The sequence below is a fragment of the Bombus pascuorum genome, chromosome 15 (genome assembly GCF_905332965.1).
Source record: "Bombus pascuorum chromosome 15, iyBomPasc1.1, whole genome shotgun sequence".
Taxonomy (NCBI): domain Eukaryota; kingdom Metazoa; phylum Arthropoda; class Insecta; order Hymenoptera; family Apidae; genus Bombus; species Bombus pascuorum.
Window position 1 is genome coordinate 3,595,795 of NC_083502.1, and position 23,098 is coordinate 3,618,892.

A 23,098-nucleotide genomic window follows, 5' to 3' on the forward strand; every position below is an offset into this window, starting at 1 on the left:
ACTTTTGTAATCATCGCAGAGAAAATACTAAGAAATACTGTTAGTATACGATATACTAGCCAGTCACTTGCTATCAGTATATCAAATGCTAAAACAAGTTGCATTGAAGTTTCAATGTTTCAAGGAGAATAATTTATCCTTTTAGCTTGAAACATTCGTATCTAACTCCTTAATTTACAATGCCCAGTTTTTTCTTTTTCTCTATCCATACTCTAAAAGAAAGGAGTACAAATTAGTACAGAACAAAGCATAAGTAAACCAAAGGAAACAGGAAAATATATCAAATTCATAGATAGTGGTTTGAATGTAACTTGAGAGCAGAATTAACAATGTTACATCGACAGACAGAAGGCTGGGGTTCCATTACACATACTGGGGGGTGTTCTGAGCAAAAGAGAGCATCCATCCACCCTTCTGCTCCCCCTCATAGATTCCAGCCCTACAGGCTGAAAATTGGGGCACGCAAATACCTGGGCAGCTGCGTGCTCCAGGGTGTTTTCCTAAGTTCCAGCGACATCATCGACCCCTGAACAACCCCGTCGGATCATTTTTATCCTTGTAGCTTTCACTAAATTATTCTCCACGCGATTGTACAGGTAGACAATGGAACACTTGATTTGATCGTCGTTAGTGGACGATTAGAAACGGTAAGAATAACGAACTGGGCTGGCTTTTCATGAATTTCTTCTACTTTGTGCTCTGTACTCTTCGACAATTTTCTTCTAGTTAGTAATTATTTCCCAAATTACATTTGAGTTGTTCAAGTAGGATTTAATAAACCAGATTGCGAAAATAAGATTATTTCAGTTCAGTTTAACTGAAACTTAGAAGTGAAGAGATGAGTTTATGTATGAGATGTAGATACTGTTGGCATGAATGAATGAATAAGTAACATCTTTAGGAGTGGAACATGTAAGGATCTGAAATCCATAGGTGAAATCCAGCGTGAAAACTCGGGCTCGATGAAATCCTATTACTTTACATTGGACATTGTTCTGCTGTAATGCGAAACTGAAGCTTCCCCTCCCCAGAAAATGATCTAAAAATGCTGACACGTGCAATACTTTTGCTATATTCTTTCTTTTATGTTCTGTAACATTAATTTCTTGATAACTTTTGCAGAAAAATTGAGAATTAAATTAATGCTATAGTAATTGGTGGCCATTGGTGAATTTTCACCTCTGCTACAATTATAATTATTGTGTCAGACTTTAATATAATATATATTTCTCTTGGATGAATTTTTACCCATCGTACGAATTACCAACTAAAAAGCGAACATCTCTATAGAGAAGTTAATCGTCGACTTTAACATTAACATGGAAATTATTCATTTTCATTGATTTATTTAATTTACGTTGAATATATTAAGAGGATCAATTGGTTGTTTCTGATAAGTGAGTCTTTCAGCTTTATCCATGAAACATAGCGTATTCGTACAGTCTCGTGTAATATTGATTCGTCGGAGACGAGGTCGCAGGTGAGCCTTCCCACGATCGTTGTCCGGCACTGAGGCAAACGTCAGGGATTTGTCTGGAGATAGCCGCCATGCCTCCATAGACGAGTAAATATACGCTTTTCCTCTTTGTTTCAGAAGAAATCAACAAACTTTCCATCCTACGTTCAAAATTTTCTTCGACAACCGCTTCAAACCAACTAAAAAGTGTATTTCAAGGTATATTAGTTCACAAGTAGGTATTCCTAAGAAAAAATACATTTACTCGAACAAATGAATAAAATCTAATATATACTTTTATATCTGAAAATAATTCTAGTCGTCCGGTCTGTTCTTTGCTAATTTATATTTTTACTAATATTATTTTGAATGGTAAATGAAGAAATTGTTACTAATACAAATATCTGAAACTGAACGAAGCAGCTGTAGCTCTCAGAAGGTACCTTCTCCAAATAATTAGATTCCTGTTAAAGGATCCATAGAGAAGGAACGGAAGGATCTGGAAACAGGAGATGCGTCGATCCAGTGAAACGATGCTGTCGTCGTTTACTCTTCTTTTATTACATGCTTCCGTATGCACAGTTACATTACAAAATCGTATCGCACAGTGATTTACATCCCTGGATTCGGAACCGATCCACGCGACTCCGTGACGACGCTTCTAAATGAATCGTGTGCACCAATGACAAACGAAACTTCCAGTTTTAACTTTCTTGATCGATGAATGAAAAATAGAAAGAGAGAGAGATAGAGAGAGAGAAAGAGAGAGAAAGAAAGATTTGAGCGTATGATTATATAGCGTTGTTGTCAGAAGCGTCGTCTTTAGTCGGGTTAACTCCTTTTGTGAGCTCTCGTCCATCCCTTGCGCCTGAGGAAGGCCTTCGATCCTCTAGATTCGACAGTGTAAAATCTTAGCAGATGTACATATAAAAGTGAAACTTTCTAGGCATCCAATTCGAGGTAGAGAGCCTAGTCTCGTTGGCGCTGGTTCTCCTGAATTTAAGCCAGTGGCTCTTCTCACTATTCGACACACGTGCTCTTCACAGTATTACCATATTTTGTCCAATTTAAAATGACAAACTTAAAAAGACATAAATGTAGCTTTCACATATAGATTATTGAGAATTTATTATATAAAATTGAACATCCGAATACTTACATCTTTTTCAAATTTTTTTTTCAAGACACTTCTGACACATTCTGAGAGTCGGTTTTCATAATAATAATAATAAAATAAAGATTCCTTTAGAACTGAAAGTCTTAGATCTGGAATCAAAGAACATACAAAGATAAAAGTTCTAATAAATTAAAAGCTAAAATTAGAATTCGTCGATTAAGCAACGCATAAAACAAAGTAACCGAAATAGAGCATTGACAGTGTTAAACTCAGGATGCCCCTAGGAAATGAACAAGATTTCGGTGAATCGTTACACTAAACGCGTTAAAAAAACAATCAGCCTTTTCTCACGTTAGAAAATTCAGTTTTTTTTTCCCCTGTGTGGAAACACATATGGCATTTCGATCGGTATGCTCCTTCCTTTATATCCTTACACGGGTACAATAATAGACGTACGTAGTAGAGGACAGTTTAAAGGTAGCTAGCCACGGAGCAGCCCCGGATTTTTAGCTGCTCGTGTTTGTTTCTCACTTGAAAATATACAAAAGACTACCGGAGGACGCGGCAGCCTTTGAAGTGTCCTCGTGATTACACCTTTTTTTTAATCTTTTTACATAAAGCTACCACTTTCTACAAATTGCGAGCTGTCCCAAGAACGTGGCCGTGTTTGACCCTTGACCTTTTTACAATACCTAGCACACAGTACGCTTTATATTTAACTGGCGCGTTTCTTGGGAAAACCAACAAGTGCATCGAGACAGATAAGTGTTCGTCTCCTTTCAATTTTCCACTTTCTTTTCTCTTTCTCTTCAAGTAGAATTATTTTACAATATGAGTTGCTTGTTTCTGTTCGTTCGTCCAGAGATTGGGAGGGATATCAGCTAACTCTCGTAGAAAAATGAAAACACGCTTCACAAACGGCGCCAAGATTGGTTCACTTGCACACTTATTTTTTTTTTCTTTTTTAATTCTTTTTTAACTGTCCAACAGTGACTCTTAGCGAAGAGATCTCGAGTATCAAAATGCTACGGGTACGATCTGTGCCAATATTTCGGCCAATCAAAGCATTGCTGCCGCCTGGACATTGTGGTTTCATAATTTACAAATGCCTGAATGTCTCCTAACGCCAGTTTCTTGGTAAACAAAAGTCTCGTACGCGGGACCAATGGATCCTGTGTATTCCATTTCCACTGTACTCGAGCAGCCTCCAATTTATCGTTCGAATAAATAGATTTTTGCTCATTTGTTTCTCGCTGATTCGTCTTTTGGAACAATTAATTTGTTCGAGAACATCATCGTGAGCGTAATAACTTCTTAATACCAACGAATCTAATGATACATCTAGCCTAAACGCATCAACTCTTGCGTACATAAGTATATACGTACCAAACATTTAAGTTACAATTAAACTACAAGCGAATAGAAAATCCTAATGGACAGAGCCACATTGGGTTTATACAAAATTTATCGGAGAAACATCTTTATCAAAACGTCTTGGTACAATGTTCGTCCAAAAGGTTTCAGTGACTTTGAGCACAAAAACAATTTCTTTTTTTTCTTGTCTATTCTGTATAAATCCAATTGCGGCCCAGAATTAGAGAAGACTTTGGTCAAATTAAAGTGAAATTTTCAAGCGACAAAAATCTCCGACAGTCGATCCACATTGGATTTAGGAACACAATAATTTATTTGTACACGAATAATTGAAAAGTGAACACAAAATTAAACGAGAGCATGGAAATGTAGAAATTAGGGAGCGACGTTCGGTTCAATTTACGTTTGTTTCTTTTTATCATCTTCGATCGAGGAAAGGTTTCATCAAGGCGATTCCAGTCCCAAAATCTCGAACAACTTTGTTTTCTAATACGTTGCTCGAGTTTAAAGGGAGTTCAATGATTCGATTGCAAAAATTTGGCACGGTCTGCTGTGTGTAAAAATATTATCGTTAACTGCTCTCTGTTTCAACACCACACTTAATACACGCTTTGTTCTCGCCTCTCTCTCGCTTTCTCTCCCTCACTCTCGCCCTTCTATCGTACCGTATATTATCTTAAACATACAGCGATACTACATTGAAATATAATAAACGCATAAAATACTCTTCATCGGTATAAACGCATTGTTGTCTTTGACGATCACCCGACGTTTTGGAAATCCTTTAGAACTTTTGACTAAGTCATCAGTCGTTAATACTCCTTTTTCCATTTATAACAGAGAACACCATATCCGTATCGTACACCTTAAAAAATCCAATTGTTAATTTATTTATACGTAAAAAGAAATTTCTAAGAAGCTTGAAAAATTATAATTAATTTAATTTTTTAGTATTTTTGGTATTTAAGTACTATGAAGTAACGAAGAATATAAGTGTAATAGGTTTGTTTAGGTTCGAAAATGTATGATAACTATACTGTGAATGTTAGTGCAAATTTATATTTTTATGAATAGGTATAATTAAAAAATTGGAACTTAGGTAAAAGTTTGTTTGAACTAAAATAAATATTTTATATATTTTTGCATCTATAAATTTGAATTGTATGAATGCATAAAAATCTTCAGTGATATAGTGTTCTATGCTGGATACAATCGAGGTACACGAAGAAAACTCGACAGAATTTTAGTAAATCGATTTTCCCTGAGTGATTGCGTGCCATTTTGAACGCTTGGTGTCCTCATGATCTATCACTAAATCGTATTATCAACGCGTTTATCGTACAATTTAAGCCTAAAGGTTCCTCTCGGTTCCCTTTAAAATCATTCGCCTATCTTTCTTCATCGAGAATCGTCTTTCCGCAAAAATAATACTTTCCGATCAAGAACACAACATGGTAACGTTTTACGCTACAAAATCTCATTTCCTACAACAGAACAAAAAATATTAGTATACAAATCCTTACTAACTAGGCATTCAAAACGAAAGAGAAATTCATGAATCTATATTAACGTTAAAACGGATATTCTTTTCAAACGGAAAGACAGATTGTTCCATTGCTAGAAATGCTACTATTTTATCAATTCACTTATTAATTTTTTATTTTGGTGAACCGAGAGACAGAAAATTAGTCTCCCCATTATAATCATTTCCTTATTCTCAATCAAATATCATTCATACAAATGCAGCTCTTATACTGAGCAAATGTCCCTTCATGAAATTTTTCATAGTTCAATTATTTAACAATGATTTTTTTTTTTTTTTTGATTATGCGTCTCGTATCGACGAAAGTCGAAAATCCAATATTCTTGATAGTCTAGTCGAAGTAAACTGTATGCTGCCATCGAGAAAGACAAGGTACAACAAAAAACAATCGCAAATGAACTCTATGCGAAAACGAAGCGCGTGTGCAACATTCTGTCTAGAGATAACTTTAACCGTTTCCTCAATTTCCGTATAACGGTCGTAGTTCGATCATCCGCTCTGAAGAAACCATTAAAAACCATCATACTATAAAGAATTATAACTATTCGATCCGTTTCACGGCCATTTTCATTGATGGAAGGCAGTGCTCGAGTTATATGTCTAAGTATATAATTTTACATGTATAAGATTAGAATTAACATCGGTTCCAGCCGTGAGACGGATCAATTACAAATTTAATATTAAAGATGTAGTCATCTTTGCGAAGCGTCGACAGTGGTGCGCTAAAGAGAACCCGAGAAACGAATTTTCGTTTATAAGATGGCAAAAATGAGATATCTTCGTAGAAAAGATGGGTGACTTTGCCGTACCACTAGACTCATACGCAATTTTCCTTTTTTTTTCTTTTTTTATATAAAATTTACACCTACTTCGTATTATTATTGCTATTCGTCGCGATAGATTAACTTATAGTCTAAAATTTGTACATCTGCGGATTTACTGTTTCATCATACGATATCGATGACAATGATGAATGATGATGATGTAAAGATTGTCTCAGACGTGCTCGATGACGTGCAATCAAAGGAAAAAAACAAAAAGAAAAAACGTGTCTCTATTTCTAGATTGCTTCTTTGTTCGAATGTGCAAGGCCTCTGTTATCGCGCTTGTATGTGAAGCTAACATAACGTTTGAACTGACAAAACTGCTCTCGAAAATTCGTCAAGAAATGATAAAAACGTACATAACGCGTGTATTCGCACGCAATAAAATCGTGAATTACAAGTATTGATAAATGCAAATATTTTCTTTCCGCTGTGTAGAAACTTTCCTTAATATGTATTAATCTATCGAATTGATCACACTTTATCGAGCAGAGACCAGTCAGAGATCGAACCAATCAGCAAAGAAGTACGAAGGACAAACGACTTCCCTGTGTTCGTATTTTAAGGATGGTTGCACGTTTCGGTCGGCGATGACATGTCATCACGCCTGCTATCAGATGCAGCATATTCTTCCTTATTTTCAATCTATCTTCAGCTGGGTTTTCCAGGTGGTCCATGGCTGGGTGGAGAAGGTCCATGTGAATGAAGATTATGAACATTACCTACTTGATTACTTGCCAAACTGGACATTGTGGGTTGATACATCGAAGGTATGTAATTGCTCGACGACTGTGGCACTGACCTGAAACATATCAAAGCTCCACCTACTTTCCACGGAAATACGTTTAGCTATACGACATTTTACTCAATAGTGCGATTTCCAACGCCACAATTTAACTAAATCAAATATTGCAAGCCAAAGAAAATAAAAGTGTCGATTTTTACCTTGGTACCCCGCGTAGAGGATCTGGTGTAACGGACGAATTCCTGACCACACCAGGATTACTAGCCGGCGCAGGGGAGACTATATTACTAGGCTGTCCTTGGTGGTACGCGCTTCCGGCCGGACTGTGTCTGTTTACATTAATTAGGAAAACAATAAATTCTACAGTATCAGTACACGTGATACTGAATACAGGACAAATATGTTACCTGATCGTTGGACTTGGCTGGGGTGCGACTAACGACGTCCTGTGTTGATACTGTGAAAGCGAAGCTGCAGCTGGAGGTGACGGATCCGGAGGCAGGCCATTTTCTAGCGTCGTAGAGTGATTACTGGAACTCGAGTGTGGCATGTACGTGTTGTTCACTCGTGTTTCCCTGCTCACCCTCGGAACAGGGGCCGCAGCTCCTGGTGGGACTTCGGGATGTGGAACATTAGGATGCGATGGGTTGACTGTTGGGTGTATGTTATTCACTATAATTTAAAACGATTAAATTTTCAAATGATTATTCCAAATATTAGATATGGAAAAATTCGAATAAATTACCTGGATGAGCACTAGGCTGAGACGTCAGAGGGATTGCAAGTCTAGCGTTCACAGCCAATAAATGATCTCTCCTTTGCAGAAGACTATTTACATGTTCCTCTAACCTAAGGTTCTCTGCTCTCAATTGGTGAAGACACGAAAGTAAAGAAGCAACTGTGAAAAGAATTCCAAGTTTCAAGAAACTTTTTATTTAATCCATTTAAGCGTTAATAGATCAAACGAGCTGGGAAGCAACATACCTTACATTTTGATTACATATTTTTGGTATACAAATTCATCATTGCAAAAAAATACAGTAAAGAGATGGTTCATGCATTTCTTTTCAGTTAAAAATCCCCGATTTTACCAAACCCATGCGACTGAAAGCATATTTTTCCTTGCCGTACACTCACTGTCAAAGTGTTGGGCTTGCTCCATCAAAAATTGGCTTCCTTGCTCCCATTGTCTCTCTAAAAGTTGGTCAAGCGTTTGGGGTATTGCTCCACTGCCCAAAGAACCGGTGCTGGTTGTACAAGCATTAGTGTTGGCATTGGTGTTGATATTGTTAGTGGCATTAAAAACCGAAGAAAATGATGTAGGCTGTGCACCTGTTTGATTGGATCGTATCTGTAAAATAATATATTAGGATAAGAACACAAAATCTCAAAATAGAAATTTTCTCCTTGTTTTATTTTGTTTCGAAGATACTTACAGATGCAATCACTCGACTGTGTAGCTGTGGGCCAACCAAATTCGTTGTAGGATTACTAGCTTCCGTAAAAATAGAATGTGCTTCAAGTTCCTGGGAAAGAGTATCCGACATTTTTTGTGCCATCGTAGAGGTTGGGTTCAACTGATTTCCTAGCATATGTGGTGCACTAACTCCATTCTGGAATCTGATAGATATTACAAATTAGCATATGTACAGTAATATAAAACACTTTATTATAGCAATCATCTTTATTTTTTACAATTTTATATCCTTCTCTTCTTTTGGATTTATGAGAGTCGGAGTACTGGATGCAGAGGGTGTTGGCGTTGTAGAAGCAGCGCTGACGCTTTTCCGTTTCTTCCTTCCAGGCCCACTACTGCTCATACTCTCAGAACCAGGACTGCTGGGTGGAGATTCCTTGACAGTAGGTCCCATGTTGTTTACAGATCCAGAACTAATGTTACTAAAATGACCACCACTCAATGTTGGTCCTTGAATAATTGATGGTACAGGTGCCACAGTTACAGCAGGTGGAGGAGTTTGATGATTACTTCTTCCTCCTCGTTTAGATGTTGTTACCACTGCACTGCTAGATACTGATGTTACCACGGAAGAAACTGGCTGAGACTGCTGTTGTTGCGTCTGAGATTGTACTTGTGGCAGTGCTGGTTGACTATTCGATGATCCACGTTTTGGTTTTCGAGGCTTTTCTTGCTTATCTGATGATTGAGAACTGAGAAAGCAACGAAATGAAGATTTATTCAGTGGAATTAACTAACTGTATTTTTGTGCGGCCTTGAAACTAAGAATATTCGAAAAGTTCTGGAAAATTTGATTTGTTATATAAAATTAAAAACAAACGGACCGTTGCGCACTGCCATTTATATCACGTTACTCCTTTTCTTCGTTCGTTGCCCTTGAGGGCCCTTGAGGTAGAAAAAACAAACATAACCTCAAAGTATCCTTAAAGCTACAGACGAATCAGAGGACGTCAAGAAAATCACAGTCGTTCACAATAATTTCTGTCAGAATATGATTACGATTTACATCACACAAAAGCGAAATAAAAAATTCTCCTGAATTCATTTTTGCATTCGTACAACTCGTAACTCGTCGTCGCGAACACCTTCCAATCGCCACGATGTTTTCCGGAGATTTTACATAACGCAGTCGCATCCTTGATGAAACGATATTTTGCACAGTACCATAAATCCATATGCAACAAGATTTTTTCTACCTGAATGTTTTTTACGAAACGCAAGAAGAGGTTAAAAACAAAGAGGCTTGTTTATCCAGCTAGTCAGCCATTTTGATACCTCGTGTTTTGGCGCGCATTTCAAATTACCCGCAACACTCACGATTTTTCTTAATTTTAACTTTTCTTTTTATATTACAAGTACATACACGTATGTTACAAATATAATTATATTATATAATATTAATATTAGTTAAAAGGTTTCAAATGATAATAATAATAATATTGACGTTATTAGTAAATGGACATTTTACATAGGAACAAATACCAGTACCAAAATTTAAATGTAAACTTACCGAGACCTCTTAACAGGTGCTTCTTCAGATATAAATCTTTCAGAATTCGACATAGCACTCGTCCTCGGTTCCGTAGTAGCTGCGGTAGTTATGATACTCTGTTGCAATTGTTGGTATAATGTTGGAGCACTTGTCACCACACTCTGTACCGTATTGGACAACGAAGTCGCGGTCAGTGGAACAGATACGACTATACTATTCGATGTGGTTGTTGGTGATTGGGTAACAACCGATGATTGGGACTGCGTTATTGCCATTATCACAGGTGTAGTGGTCACTTCAGTGGTGATTGGAGTACTTGACGATGACTGAATGGGGCTCTCCACCTTTAACTTAACAAAAAATTTCAAAATATGAAACATATTGAGACACAAAGTTTGTAATGAAAATTATCGTATTAATTCTTATTTACTTTTTTCGACTTTTCCGGCTCAGTGTTCGTACTCAAACTTGTCGCTTCCGTTATGGTTGTCTGCACGTTATTACTTGATACAGCTTGCTGTACAACAGAACTCACAGCAACCACAACCGAACCGCTGGCTTCGGAACTGACTGATTGATTTGAATTTTCATTCCCTATTACCGTCGGTGTTCGCGCCCCTGTCTTTCTTTTTTTACTGTGGCTCGAAGTTTTGTTCGACGACGAGGAATTCGATTTCGTTTGTCCACTATTTTTGTGACTGGAGCTCGAGTTCGATCCGGATTTAATGGTAGCGGCGGCCACCGCGGCAGTGGTGGACGCGGTGCCGTCATGTCCGAACACACTCTCCGATTGGGTGACGATCGTCTCTACGAAGTTGGAAGTGGTGAATTTACTGGAATTTGTGGTGTTGTCTTTGGGTGTATTACGGCCGCTACTGCTTTTGTCGTCAGCAACGCCATTTATTTCTAGACTTGGACTAGTATTCGATTTGTTTTTAGAATTTGTAGCTGATTTGGAACTTGAACTCTTTCGTTTACCACTTGACGAAGATTTTATCGGAGTCTCCGCTTCCTTTTCAGGAGACGAGTCTGACGAACCATTATCAGCGGGTATTGGTTTATAAGGTGGTATTGTTTTTACATTACCACCTTTTTTCTGTAAGTGAAACGATCAAATTGTTACTGGAATCGATCGATTCGATTTCGTCGAGATTTTGGTTTTAAACAGTATGACACACACCAATTTCGAGTAATGATGCTGACAATATCCACAGTATTTAACATTATCTAGATAATTGCCAGCTTCTTCACAGAGCAAACCAAGAGCCTGAGCACAAGTAACATGAAATTGCTGCCTGCAGCCAGTCTTGTTGCACTGCATACAGGCTCCCACATTTGCTCTACTACCCCTTCCTTGTTCCTCACAAATATAACATGACTGTAACAACCACATTGCATACTTTATATTAAATAATCATTAACAAGTCTACCTTAATTTGGGATGTCTTTACCTTACTGAATCTTTCAGATGGTATCAATTGCAAAATAATTGGTTCCATTGTTGTCACGTTACCAAACCTAACTTCAGGTATATAAAGCGCACAAACCACATGTGCCCATCCAGCCTGATCGGTTCTCTTAAGAGCACCATCTCTGCTCGGACATAATTCGCAGCGCTGCAAAACAATTTGACACCCAAGTAAACAATGTACTTTTCAGGGTAATAATTATGAAACTTACTACACGGGCACTACGTTCCTGCGACTCACACTTCCTGCAGTACCATGGTCCTGTAGGTACCGTAACGATACCATAACAAGCTATAACAACATTAGGATGTAACATTACAATCGTATACTCTCAATTCTAAGCATACAACTCTACGCAGAAGAAGAATCAACGTAACAAACAAACCTTGGTGTACAGCAACTGTACAACCTTGGCCATCACAATACACCAGTGGATTTTCAGTCCAACCCCTCTCGTCAGAACACACGCAGCACCCTCCAAGCATCTCCTTCATGCTGTGTTCCAAGCAATTCGGAAGACGAGACTAGCATGAGGAGCTAGGCGAGCCGTAAGCGGAGATGTAACGCGAGGTAACCTCGCTTTCGCAATTGCATCCTGGCAACGTGCGATTCCCAACTCGTTTCTTCTTTGACTATTCTCCTCGATGCTTGTGGACACGCGTGACGCATTCAACGGTGAATCGTGGCTTGGTATGCGCGACCCCACGTTGCCCGTTGCCCGCACGATTCCACACCGTGGAAACACGAAGCACCGAGACCGAGGCGCTTTCAGAATACCGTGCACCGGCTGTTCTTTAAAGAAATACCGTTTCGAAACGTGCTCGAACGGTTTGTTATTTACAACGGCGCTCTATTTGTTTCGCTGGTCGGCCATCTTATTTTGTTGTTGCGCCTTGCGTGCGCACGCGCAGCCGCACGCTCTACCGCGAAAATGTTCGAGCGTGTTCAAAAATCGGCCGACGTTTACTTTCTTTATAGTAGTTGTTTTTCATCCGTGCTTCTTTCATAACAGTTATCAGACTAAATTTTTACGCACTTATGGGAAATTTGAAGCTGTAAAAATGTACACAATACATGTAATATGTAAAAATATATAAAATATAAAACTATAGTATTTATCATATTTGGTAAATGGAACAAAGTTCTATTTAAATACACCTTCTTTAGTTATATTCATAAAAATATAAAAATATATAAATTCAATTTAATATTATTCGCTATTTATAAAATTTCCTTTTTTCTTTTCCATTGAAATATGGATTCCAAATTTTCGATTTATAAAGATTAAATTATTTCTTTTTTTATTTACCTATAAATTCTTACAAGCTTTCAAATTGATGCTATTAATATTTCTTTGTCAGAATTTTAAAGAATATAGAAGATTAATTTGTGAAGACTAGTTTAGAGATGACAATGAATCACGTACTCTATCAATGAATATGTTATGATCCGAATTCCAATATCGACCAATCAAAACCCTACTTTACCATGCTACTTACGTGTGATACCTTCCAACAATTTACATTTAAGTAGAGTGAGTCCATTGCACGACTAATTGTGATGTAACGAGAAACATCGACTTATAACATATTCCTTACCAATATAAACATTGTTGTTTGTTACCATATAATATAGTAAAACTTATTAATTTCTAACTTACTGATATCTTCATTTGTAAAATATTGATACATAGAAAAATGGAATCAAATAACGATCAATATACTTTCGAATTGGCGAATGACACTCACTTATCGGAGATTTTATCTTTCTTACATGAAAATTTCGATAAGGAAGAGACCGTATTGAAAAGTTTGAGAGATAATAATTCGTTAACAATGGAGGATGAAGAATCGATGAGAATCGATCACGAGCGACTGATACGTGCAATTTTCGCTTTTTCACCTTGCATCATAGCGACAGAAAAATCATCGAAAAAAATCATCGGAATAAACCTGATGATAGTTAGTAAGAATTCAAAGTTCGATGATGGTGCTGATGGGGTTTCCGCTGTCTTCAGCAACAATCCTCCTAAAAATGAATTAATGAAACGATATTTCAACTATTTCGCCGAGATCAGTGAAACGGCTGATTTATATGGGAAGTTTTCAAACTCCAAGGCAGCCGTGGAATTTTATGCGGTCGTTGTGGATAGAAATTATCGTAGACAAGGACTTTCAAGGTCACTAATGGCTGCAGGAATTTCTTTCGCGAAAAATACCGTGAAAGACGTCGGATTCATATTTGGTTTGTATACGTCTCTGTATTCGAAAAAAGCGGCGGAAAGACTTGGATTAAAAAGCGTTATGGACGTAGATCTTTTGCACTACAAAGATGATCATGGGCGACCTATTTTTCAAGACACTCCGCCGCATAATATCGTTTCTGTTATGGTCTTGCAACTTATTTAAAATTTTCCAAATGGCATGTATCGTACAAAGGAATGTACAAATTTATATTTCTGGTGAAAAATATATGAGCTAAAATTGAGTATTCTGTATCTTTCAGTTCTCACACGCCATTTAATTGTATGATAATTACTGTTTCTAAAAATGTATTATTAACGAAAGTAATTATTAATAAATACTGCTTTGAGGCAAATTATTCAGTAGTTTTATATTAAATATTAAGTTCATTTAATTTCATACTAAATAATTTATCTATAATCATTGCTTATTATATATTAGTTACTCTTATCACTGACTTAATTAGTGCTTATTATCTACATTCTCTACTATCGCTTCAATACATTTGCCATCATCACTAGAATTAATTACCAACTGTAAAAGGTGTGAAAGACATTTCTGATTTATATTCATGCATCTTTACATGTTTGCTCGAGCGACCGATCAAACGCTAGTGCTAGAAACTGGACAGCTTAGTCTATTGCAACTTTCTTGTTTGACAGCCTGGATGGCTGCGATCCAATCGAACAATTCTTCTTCCTAAGAACATTCGTCATTTGATATTGCTATAGAATGCGATAACGTCAGCTACATAACCATATGATATCTTGTTCTGGGAAGTACCAAGACTGTACTGAAAGTCCCGCGAATCAAATTGACTATTTTACGTGTTACACTACGGTTATATCTTAGTTCTGCGCTACCAATTCCAATTCGCTAAAGTTGCTCTACGGGAGCGGAGTCGAAATTTTGGAACGCAATATATCTACAAACACATATAAAGAAAATTATACATTATTGTAAGTAATTTCAAATTCTTTTTACAACATTTTTGATAATAGAAATTGATATAGTCGTTAGTGACAATTCAAGGAAACTTGCCTCATGATTTATCTATAAATGAAGTATCTAGGTTGTCATCGATGGAAGTTTCCGGTAATCGGTTTGAACTTTTCGCTTCTTCACGACATAGTTTTTTATGTCTTCGGTGATAAATTTTATAAGAGTAAAATGTAAGAGTAAATGTCTTCTGAAATGTCACAGACATTAGATATAGTATTTTAATATCTGCTATTCGTTATATCTGCTTCTTATTATTGTTTGAATTTTTTAAAAATTATTAACAAATACGATATGACTAACATTGTCATCATAAAACAGAAAATACAGTACCTTCCGTTGTAAAGTATTTTTTTCAAAATTTTCCAACGATAAAATAAAAGGACGATGCACCCTCTCGTGTTAAGAAGTAATATTATTGCTCGTACAATTTCATCGAACAATTCGGAGATTTCAAACTTAGAAATCCAATGGATCGCTTCAATTATCATTTACGGAATTGCCAATTAATATTATCAATCGTAAAATCACTGATACGTTTTCACATCGGCACATTTACAAATCCGTCTACTATAATCTATCCTCATCCATGCTATCCGCCAATTTTGGAAACATCAAAATTAACACGAACGTGCAAAAATTTTGCAAAAAACAAATACATGGAACATATGTGGATTGTTTAGAGAAAGTTCTGTACTAATTGGGGATACTTCTGAAAAAAGCAGGTACAGATTAATGGTACAAGTATTCTATACAAATGACCTTGTTTGTTTCAAATGACAGATCCGATGATCTTTGCGAAATTTAGAAATCGTGTTTTGTAGACTATCCAAGATAACTATATCTTGTGTGGTACTGTCCGCTTAAAATTTAGACGACTACAGCTTAGGACTAACATTGACAACAGAATCACACAGATTTTTCGACACGATTCGAAAGGATAGACCATGAAGTTCGCAAAAATATTTCTAGAAATGCTATTGGCAATTGGTTTAGGACTTGATCCTACTTTTATTTATTGTATCTTTCTCTGCAATAAATCAGAAGAAAGTAGACAAGAGTTTATCTCGTACGGTGGCAGCCTACATGATGTATCACGTCGCGATGGAACATATCTTTTGACGAAGAGAGCCTCTCTATATTATAATATTTATATTTATTATATTTATAGTTGTTATATAATAATATTAAAAAATATTTCAATAGACAAAGTCGCTAAAATCGCCATCCGAAACATGCTGGACTTTCTTCGCAAAAATAGATTTAGCTCCTACCAACCAATTATCAGTAGCATCTCTAAAACATTCTTCCTCCTTCGAACCGTGTCAAGAAATCCACCAAAATTCCATCAATCGAATGGCTTGCCAGTGGAAAATCTTGAACGACGAAGAATTTCAAGTTTATGGCCACTGTTGGAGAGTAATGGACAATCTTCAATGAAGATTTGGCTCATTGACTAATTAAATTAGCTTTACACACGGTTAACGACCTCTGATGGCCTGTGGGTCGACTAAATTTATCTTTGCGGCACTTTCATCAGCTTCCCCTCCCTCCACCCATCGCCAACAAGTTGACACATGACCTTGTATGCAGTTATATGGTTCCACTGACTCTCATATATCACGTTTCTCAAACGAGTATCGCATTGTTGTCGAGTATAATGGGTTCATTCGACTCCAAAGAATTCCTCGCTATCCGTTCGCCTCATAATAAATCGTAAATGTTATTCGTCGTAATGGCCGATGCATTTGCTTTCCAGTTGATAGAATTGTTTGAAAAATTGAAATTTCTTTATCGGGTCGGAATTGTGTGTTTGTTTTCGATCTCGTTTGACAGTTATTTTAAGAGATACAAGGATAAAGAGAATTGATGGAAAAATTGGAGAAATTCTAGCGCACGTGAAATATGATAACATTGTTGGTGTGTCTTTCAAAACACGGTATATAGGTGCCGTTTTATCCATCAACCGATAGCTTGGTAATCGACGGTGTTAGATCGTCTTGTATTCTCATGGAAGTGGCTGATCATGGTCAGTGTAGCGTGATCCAGCATTGTCTGCGCATCTGTCGGTCAAAATGAGGTGAGAAGGAATAAAATTAAACTGTGACTCGTTATTGAGAGTTATTAACGCGATTCGGTAGCTCTCTGGCAGACCACAGATAGTGAATCGAGTAATTTGCGTAGAAAGTTGTGATCCTAATTTTTTAACCAGTTAGCTGTTTTCGACGAATATACTCGTCGTGAGAAAATGGCAATATTTTGCGTTATGACGAGCTCTGTCAGTAATAGAATTAAAAAATAAAAGTCATTTCGTTTCAACTTAATTCTATATTATATCAGCCGTATTTATATACATACATATACTTATTGTACTATATACATACTCCGTATTTGACGAGTATACTCGTCATCGCTTACTTTTTACGACATACTTTAAGTACACACTTTCCAAAGTTCTCAAGGAGGTCACCACAACAGCTAACTGGTTCATATTAGTTGTTCTGATTGGTTACAGTACTCCTTACATTAGTTAATAATGACCTTATAGTCATATTAGTCATATTAGTTAATAATGTTAATAATATTAGTCTAATAATGACGTTCAGAGAACGTTCTGTTTTCTTTATGATTTACATAATATAAGAAGAAAATTTCTATTTGTAAGTACTATATCGTATAGAAAGATGAAAAGAAAATTTTTCAGGATGCTATTGAGATAGGCAAACGTTTCCTTGTTTATAAGTTCGTCAGTGTGTCCCATCACACACACACTTCCCTTGTCATCTTTTCTAATTTAAATATAAAATAAACATTGCATTAGTTATTTCAAATAATTGTATTTGCGTTTAGGAAACGAAACGGAATGCCACCGTACCGAGTCTGGGGTTCCACAGAAGATAGGACCATCGACTTCGAGTCCTTGACGAACGAAACTCTGGAAGGAGCTCTGGATGTCATGAGAAAGAGCTTCTTTATCTATGAGAGCGTATCCAGAGGTGTAGACCTACTTTCAGAACCTGGTGCATCAGAGGAACTCGAGAAACTTTGCCTGGATGCTGCCAAGGATGGCGTCAGTGTAGTGGCTGTGGACATACACAGTGGAAAAGTTATTGGAGTGGCTTTTAACAAGCTGCAGGTAAATAAAAGGGACGAGAAGCCGAATCATACTGCTAGATATGAGTTTGTACGAATATCTACGATAATTACCGTACAATCATTAAAAAGACGCTGCCTTCATTGTCCAGGTCTTTAATAGTTCATCCGACAAGAGCGCTTTCGAGATATTCAGTGAAAACTGCAAGTACAAGTCGTCGAAAGCTCTAGTGGACTTCATGATCGACATAGATGCTAAGATGAATTTATTCAAGCACTATAACACCGACTGTATTTTTGAAATAATGTTCTTGGCTACCCTGCCGAATAATCAGAAGCGTAGGATAGGGGAACTATTGGTATCTACATCCATAGAAGTTGCAAAGGAGTTGAAAAAGGGAAAGGCCGTGAAGACACCAGTCACCATAAATGGCGACAATACGATACAAAATCTGGAAGCAGTGCCTGACCTAGTGTCTGCGATCATGACATCAAACTATTCACAAAAGATATCAGCAAAGTGTGGATTCGAGAGCCTGGTGTCAACCAACTACGAAGAGTTCCATTTTAATGGGAAATCTTTCAACGAGAGGATAGGGAACGAACACTTGAACTGTCTCCTAGTGGCTAAAAGACTATTTTAGATTGAATGTAACTAGTTAGGATACTAATTTATTATTGGACTGCGGATTTCTATGAATTTGTGGCAGATCGAAAGATGCGAGGATGTATATAATGTGCAAGAATATATAATATAATAATATGCTAATATTGCTATACCGTTAGACGATACAAATCTCTGCCTAGATTCTATTCTTTTCTTTTTTCTTTTATAAAAATATGAATTTATATGAATATCCATAATATACTTATTAAGAAGAAATTTGATACTGATAGGTTTATCTTTAGAGATACAACAGAAAATACATATTTTCTAGCATAAAATTGTACAATACGAAGAAAATTGGCTTAATGTCTATATATAATTCCACGACCTTGCGTTATTAAGTTAATCTGGTTGTTGTAATCGAGTTTAGAGTGCTTGCACGCGATAAGGTAGCACATGTATAGTGTGTCTGCAGATAATTCACTAATCAGTGAAGAGTACCAGTTAAAAATATTTTGTTACACACGTTATGTTTTATTCCATCACAACATACAGGAGAAACAAGTATTATTCAAGTATTATTATGTCAAAGGGTCTTTTGCAATAAACAAATTGTTCCTTAACGATCCTCCTTTTCAATCGTTCTTTTATCTATCACGTCCAAGTACTCGACATGATAATCTTTATTTATGAACGTGTCCTAAATGATGTAAGCAGTTCAAAGTACTCGCTTTGAAAAACAATAGTGCGTCGATTATAGTTCTACAACTTGTACGCAGATAACAAGAGCGTTTCCTCGATACGCATTAATTGGATGCTGAAAAGTGAAGCGGAGGCTGCTTATCAAGACACCAGAGCTGTGCCAACAAAGGCCTTAATAGACAGAGTGTAGGTCGCTTGGAAGAAACTACTCGAATTTAGCTTCATTCTGTTGTCGCACATGCAGCCGGGAACATCGTTTTTTCCTCAAATATTGGTCTATGACTAAGTTATCGCTGCTAGTAGTCTCAGCACGTGTTGCTTCCTATCTGTTTCTTTATCAGCCTGTCAAAACAACAGGTAACAGATAAAAACGCCTTTCATATTGAATAAAATTGATAAAACAATTAGTCGAACGTTAAATTACAGATATTTATATGAAAATCCATATTATTTATATTTATCATAATTGTTAATCGAGGAGCTTCCTCAGAGAAAGGATTCATGAGACAAAATGGTGAATGGATTAAGTCCTATTGGAAATTTTAGTTCCAGTTTTACCATCTCGCTTCTCAACCATGTCTCTGAAGTCTGATGATGAACTGAACTACAAACTACTCACCAGAGACAAAGTAGAGGATGCTTTGGCTATACAGGCTCAGACCATGAAACAGGAAAATCTGGCAATAGGTTTGGGGATGTTTGAAGAAGATGGAGCTCCAGAAGAGATGTTGTCAGTCTTCAGGGAAGTCATCAAAGATGGTACCACGTTGATAGCTGTTGACAAGAAGACGAATGAGTTAGCAGCGGTGGCGTTCAACAAGCTTCATGCAAGTTTTCATTCATTTCCATAGTAGCTAGCCAGTTTTTCCTCTAACTTTCTCTAAGTGATTCTCACCAAACGTTTTCTATCACTTTGAAGGCTAGACCCAAAGAAGGAGTAAAGGATGAGCTAGAGGTGTTCATAGAGGAGAACCTGAGGCATCAGACGTGCAGGCAGCTTGTCAAGCTTCTCGATGACGTAAGTGTCTCTTGATGATTGGTTAAATTGCCTCGTTTAGATCAAGTGTCATCTTCAATTTGTTCGGTAATTGCTTTGCTACCATCTCTATTTAGAGACTCGGAAGATCTAGATGTATTTTTGAACTTAATTAACACGTTCCTTGTGACTGCAACAGTACTAGTTTATCTTCGGAACTGAAGCTATGAATTTCAAACCACGCGCTAGTTCACTTTTTCGCACCAATCAATGAGACCGATAATGAATCGAAACAAATTCGTGGACTTGGCCTGTTTTGGAATTCATGACTTCAATTAGAACAGTCTTTTTTTTCAATTTTCTTAAAGAAACGAACTAAGATTAATTCTGCTGCTTCTTGGTCCAAGAACAGACTCAGTGCAGTGTAGATATTTTTGAGAGGAACAATACAAATGGGGCGTTGGAGCTGTTTTATCTTGGCACCAATCCACGTTACCAAGGCCGAGGGATCGGCCGCCAAATGGTAGAAAAGTGTATCGAGTTCGGTCGAGGACTGTTGAACGGTACAATGAAGAGAAGATCGATCGACGGTGACGTTCTAGAGCAGCACGTGCTCCCAGAGATAATTTTCGGTGTATTTGCCTCCAACTACAGCCAACGAATCGCAGACAAATTGGGTTTCGAGGTTCTACATGAGTTCCGATACGAAGATTACAGCTTTGCTGGCAGAAAAATGTCCGAGAGGATAGGAGACGTTCATAAAACGGCCAGGTTGCAGGTTTTGAAACTTTAAAAAGATCTAAGACGTGCGAGAGATAGGTTCTGTAGCGAGTTCTTTGATGTTATGCTGTTGTCAGAGTTAAGAGTCTATGAAAACTGTAATATTTGGAATGGTTAATAAATGGTACTAACATATACCATTTAATGAAATATTTTTGTTAATCAAGAGATATTATCAGTATTTTTTGTTTGTAGAACCTTTCAAGATATGAATATAATATTCCAAGAAAAATAAAGGAAGACGCAATCCAAATGGTAATTTAGTTTGTCTCGCTGTGCCATGAGTTTTATCAGACACATTCTATTGTCAGATATTAAGTAACAATTAAATAATTAAAATTCTTTGATAGAATAATGTTCGAATTTACATTCAGATTCGTTCTCAATCTCAAACTAAAATTCAAATTCAAATTTCAATTCGAATTTAGTAATTGAATAAATATGCAAACTAGTTTTAGCTAGTCATTTTTAAAAGACGCATTTCACCATCTAGTGAGAGGATTTCAGAGGAAAAAAGAAAGCAGTGATGAGCAAAATCAGTACGAGGGCACTCGAGATGAATATCAAGCCCAACAGTGAAGAGATTCTACGTTATCTCACGAGTGTCTCGTGGCTGGTACATAATTAACTTCGTTAGTCGGTGGCTGCTTTTCAGTAACTTAATTGATCTTGTTATTCAAACGAGTGGACGACGAGTGGTCGAGTGACGAGAAGATGAGCTTTATACGACGACCTTTTTTTTTACCTTTTTTATATAAGTATATATATGTATGTATTAACACATTTACAATCCGGTACATAATTGTTGAATATAGTGAATATATTGAGCGTAATTATGAATCCAAACATCGACCACGGGAATACGCTTATTTTCCTTTCTTTTTTATCAAATTGCTTCTTTACAAAATCCCCTCTTCTCGATACTACATACGTACTGTTATGGGAGATGTTTTAGAGGAGAAATGCAATGCGTTAGATGAAAAAATTGTAACAGAATTTCTCAAATAAAATATTTTACGAATATACTTAACAATTTCGATCCAAAATTATTAAGAGCAGTTCTCCTCATTCTCGTAATATCATTTTTATGTTAATTTTGCCGTATCCCATCGCCGATATTTTCGATTCCACTTATTCAAAAATTTCAACTTCGCATCCGCCAAAAAGTTCTACAACTTAATTAGACAATTAATGAAATATTTTTCATACTTCGATAAATCTAAGTTTATTACATTCCAATATTAACGAACATCAAAGCTTTTGATCTACGATTGTAAATCAAATTTAAAAAATCCTAATAAAGAAAATTACAAAAGTAAACGATTAAAAAATCTTTTAAGTGCAGAATTAATTTAGCGGACCTGAAATCGAAGATTCTACTGTATACGAGCTACGGTTGGAAATGTCATAGTTAACGTTATATTCACGGGGAAGACACCCAGTATAAATATATATGTATATGTATATATATTATGTGTGTATATATACGGCACTGCTGATCGCTGGTAAATAGTATTTTGTTTGTTAAGTTTCGTAAAGCGTCTATCTGAAAGAGATGCGAAATTTATTGTTTCGCATTGCTTAGCATGTCGCGCGCTAATTTACCATTGTAATCAGTATTCGAACGCACTACGGTCCTTTTATAAAAATATTCAACCACAAGCAACCAGATAAATGTAACAATATTTCTCCATTCAAGTTTGCATCAGATGCAATCTTCTTTTTTTATTTTTGTGCAACAGAAATTTGGATCTCTTTCGATTGTTATCTAGTTAGTTATTTTGTTTGTTTTCTTTAACACATTCGCTGTTATTAAAATACTTCGTCAGAAGTATGTTTACTTGAAATAATTCAATTCTAAAAGATATATTAAATAATAAACACGTTCATACTTTCTTCAACTTCCTAGATCATTTGATCAAGGATACGAAATATAATACTATGATTCAATATTGCACACTACAACAACTAATAACAACTAATAACTTAATAACTAATTGAGGGATAAACCGAGCGAATATATTATTAATAACAATGTAAAAAGATACAAATATTGACGCACCGTATGCATCAATAGCAGCGAATGTGTCTACGATAGGTCAACCCTCCCAGGTCGTGAGCGTTCGATAAAAAAATAAATCACTATCAGAAAGCCAGCGATTAGATATCCTGTACGCAGAATATATTTTCATTCTTTTCAA

At 36.5% G+C, this 23,098-nt stretch overlaps 4 protein-coding genes across 7 annotated transcripts; 3 read left to right on the top strand and 1 right to left on the bottom strand.

The window, feature by feature from the left end:
* Window positions 1-1,995: 1,995 nt before the first annotated feature.
* On the bottom strand, window positions 1,996-12,456 carry LOC132914705 (protein AF-10-like). Of its 2 annotated transcripts, none has more exons than XM_060974032.1 (13): window positions 11,883-12,456; window positions 11,709-11,788; window positions 11,480-11,644; window positions 11,209-11,406; window positions 10,459-11,124; window positions 10,047-10,378; window positions 8,755-9,228; window positions 8,496-8,679; window positions 8,191-8,410; window positions 7,805-7,957; window positions 7,467-7,731; window positions 7,260-7,388; window positions 1,996-7,116 (listed from the first exon to the last, which is right to left on the bottom strand). In XM_060974032.1, exons 1-13 carry the CDS (start codon window positions 11,989-11,991, stop codon window positions 6,966-6,968), a joined length of 3,126 nt encoding a protein of 1,041 aa, XP_060830015.1. In that variant the 5' UTR covers window positions 11,992-12,456; the 3' UTR covers window positions 1,996-6,965. The 2 variants fall into 2 exon arrangements, with proteins under 2 accessions (XP_060830015.1, XP_060830016.1); XM_060974033.1 differs by having other exon boundaries at window positions 8,197-8,410; window positions 11,883-12,454.
* On the top strand, window positions 3,865-21,922 carry LOC132914805 (uncharacterized). Its single transcript, XM_060974214.1, has 5 exons — window positions 3,865-3,868; window positions 19,400-19,498; window positions 19,688-19,968; window positions 20,061-20,159; window positions 20,530-21,922. The coding sequence occupies exons 2-5, from the start codon at window positions 19,420-19,422 to the stop codon at window positions 20,908-20,910; spliced, it is 840 nt and encodes a 279-aa protein (XP_060830197.1). The 5' UTR covers window positions 3,865-3,868; window positions 19,400-19,419; the 3' UTR covers window positions 20,911-21,922.
* On the top strand, window positions 12,997-14,095 carry LOC132914711 (uncharacterized). The gene has a single exon (XM_060974047.1). It carries the CDS (start codon window positions 13,195-13,197, stop codon window positions 13,903-13,905), a length of 711 nt encoding a protein of 236 aa, XP_060830030.1. The 5' UTR covers window positions 12,997-13,194; the 3' UTR covers window positions 13,906-14,095.
* On the top strand, window positions 14,425-19,062 carry LOC132914710 (uncharacterized). 3 transcript variants are annotated; one of them, XM_060974044.1, is made up of 4 exons: window positions 14,425-14,699; window positions 15,946-16,819; window positions 17,590-17,875; window positions 17,985-19,062. In XM_060974044.1, exons 2-4 carry the CDS (start codon window positions 16,815-16,817, stop codon window positions 18,474-18,476), a joined length of 783 nt encoding a protein of 260 aa, XP_060830027.1. In that variant the 5' UTR covers window positions 14,425-14,699; window positions 15,946-16,814; the 3' UTR covers window positions 18,477-19,062. The 3 variants fall into 3 exon arrangements, with proteins under 3 accessions (XP_060830027.1, XP_060830028.1, XP_060830026.1); XM_060974045.1 differs by lacking the exon at window positions 15,946-16,819; XM_060974043.1 differs by lacking the exon at window positions 14,425-14,699 and having other exon boundaries at window positions 15,661-16,819.
* Window positions 21,923-23,098: the final 1,176 nt, after the last annotated feature.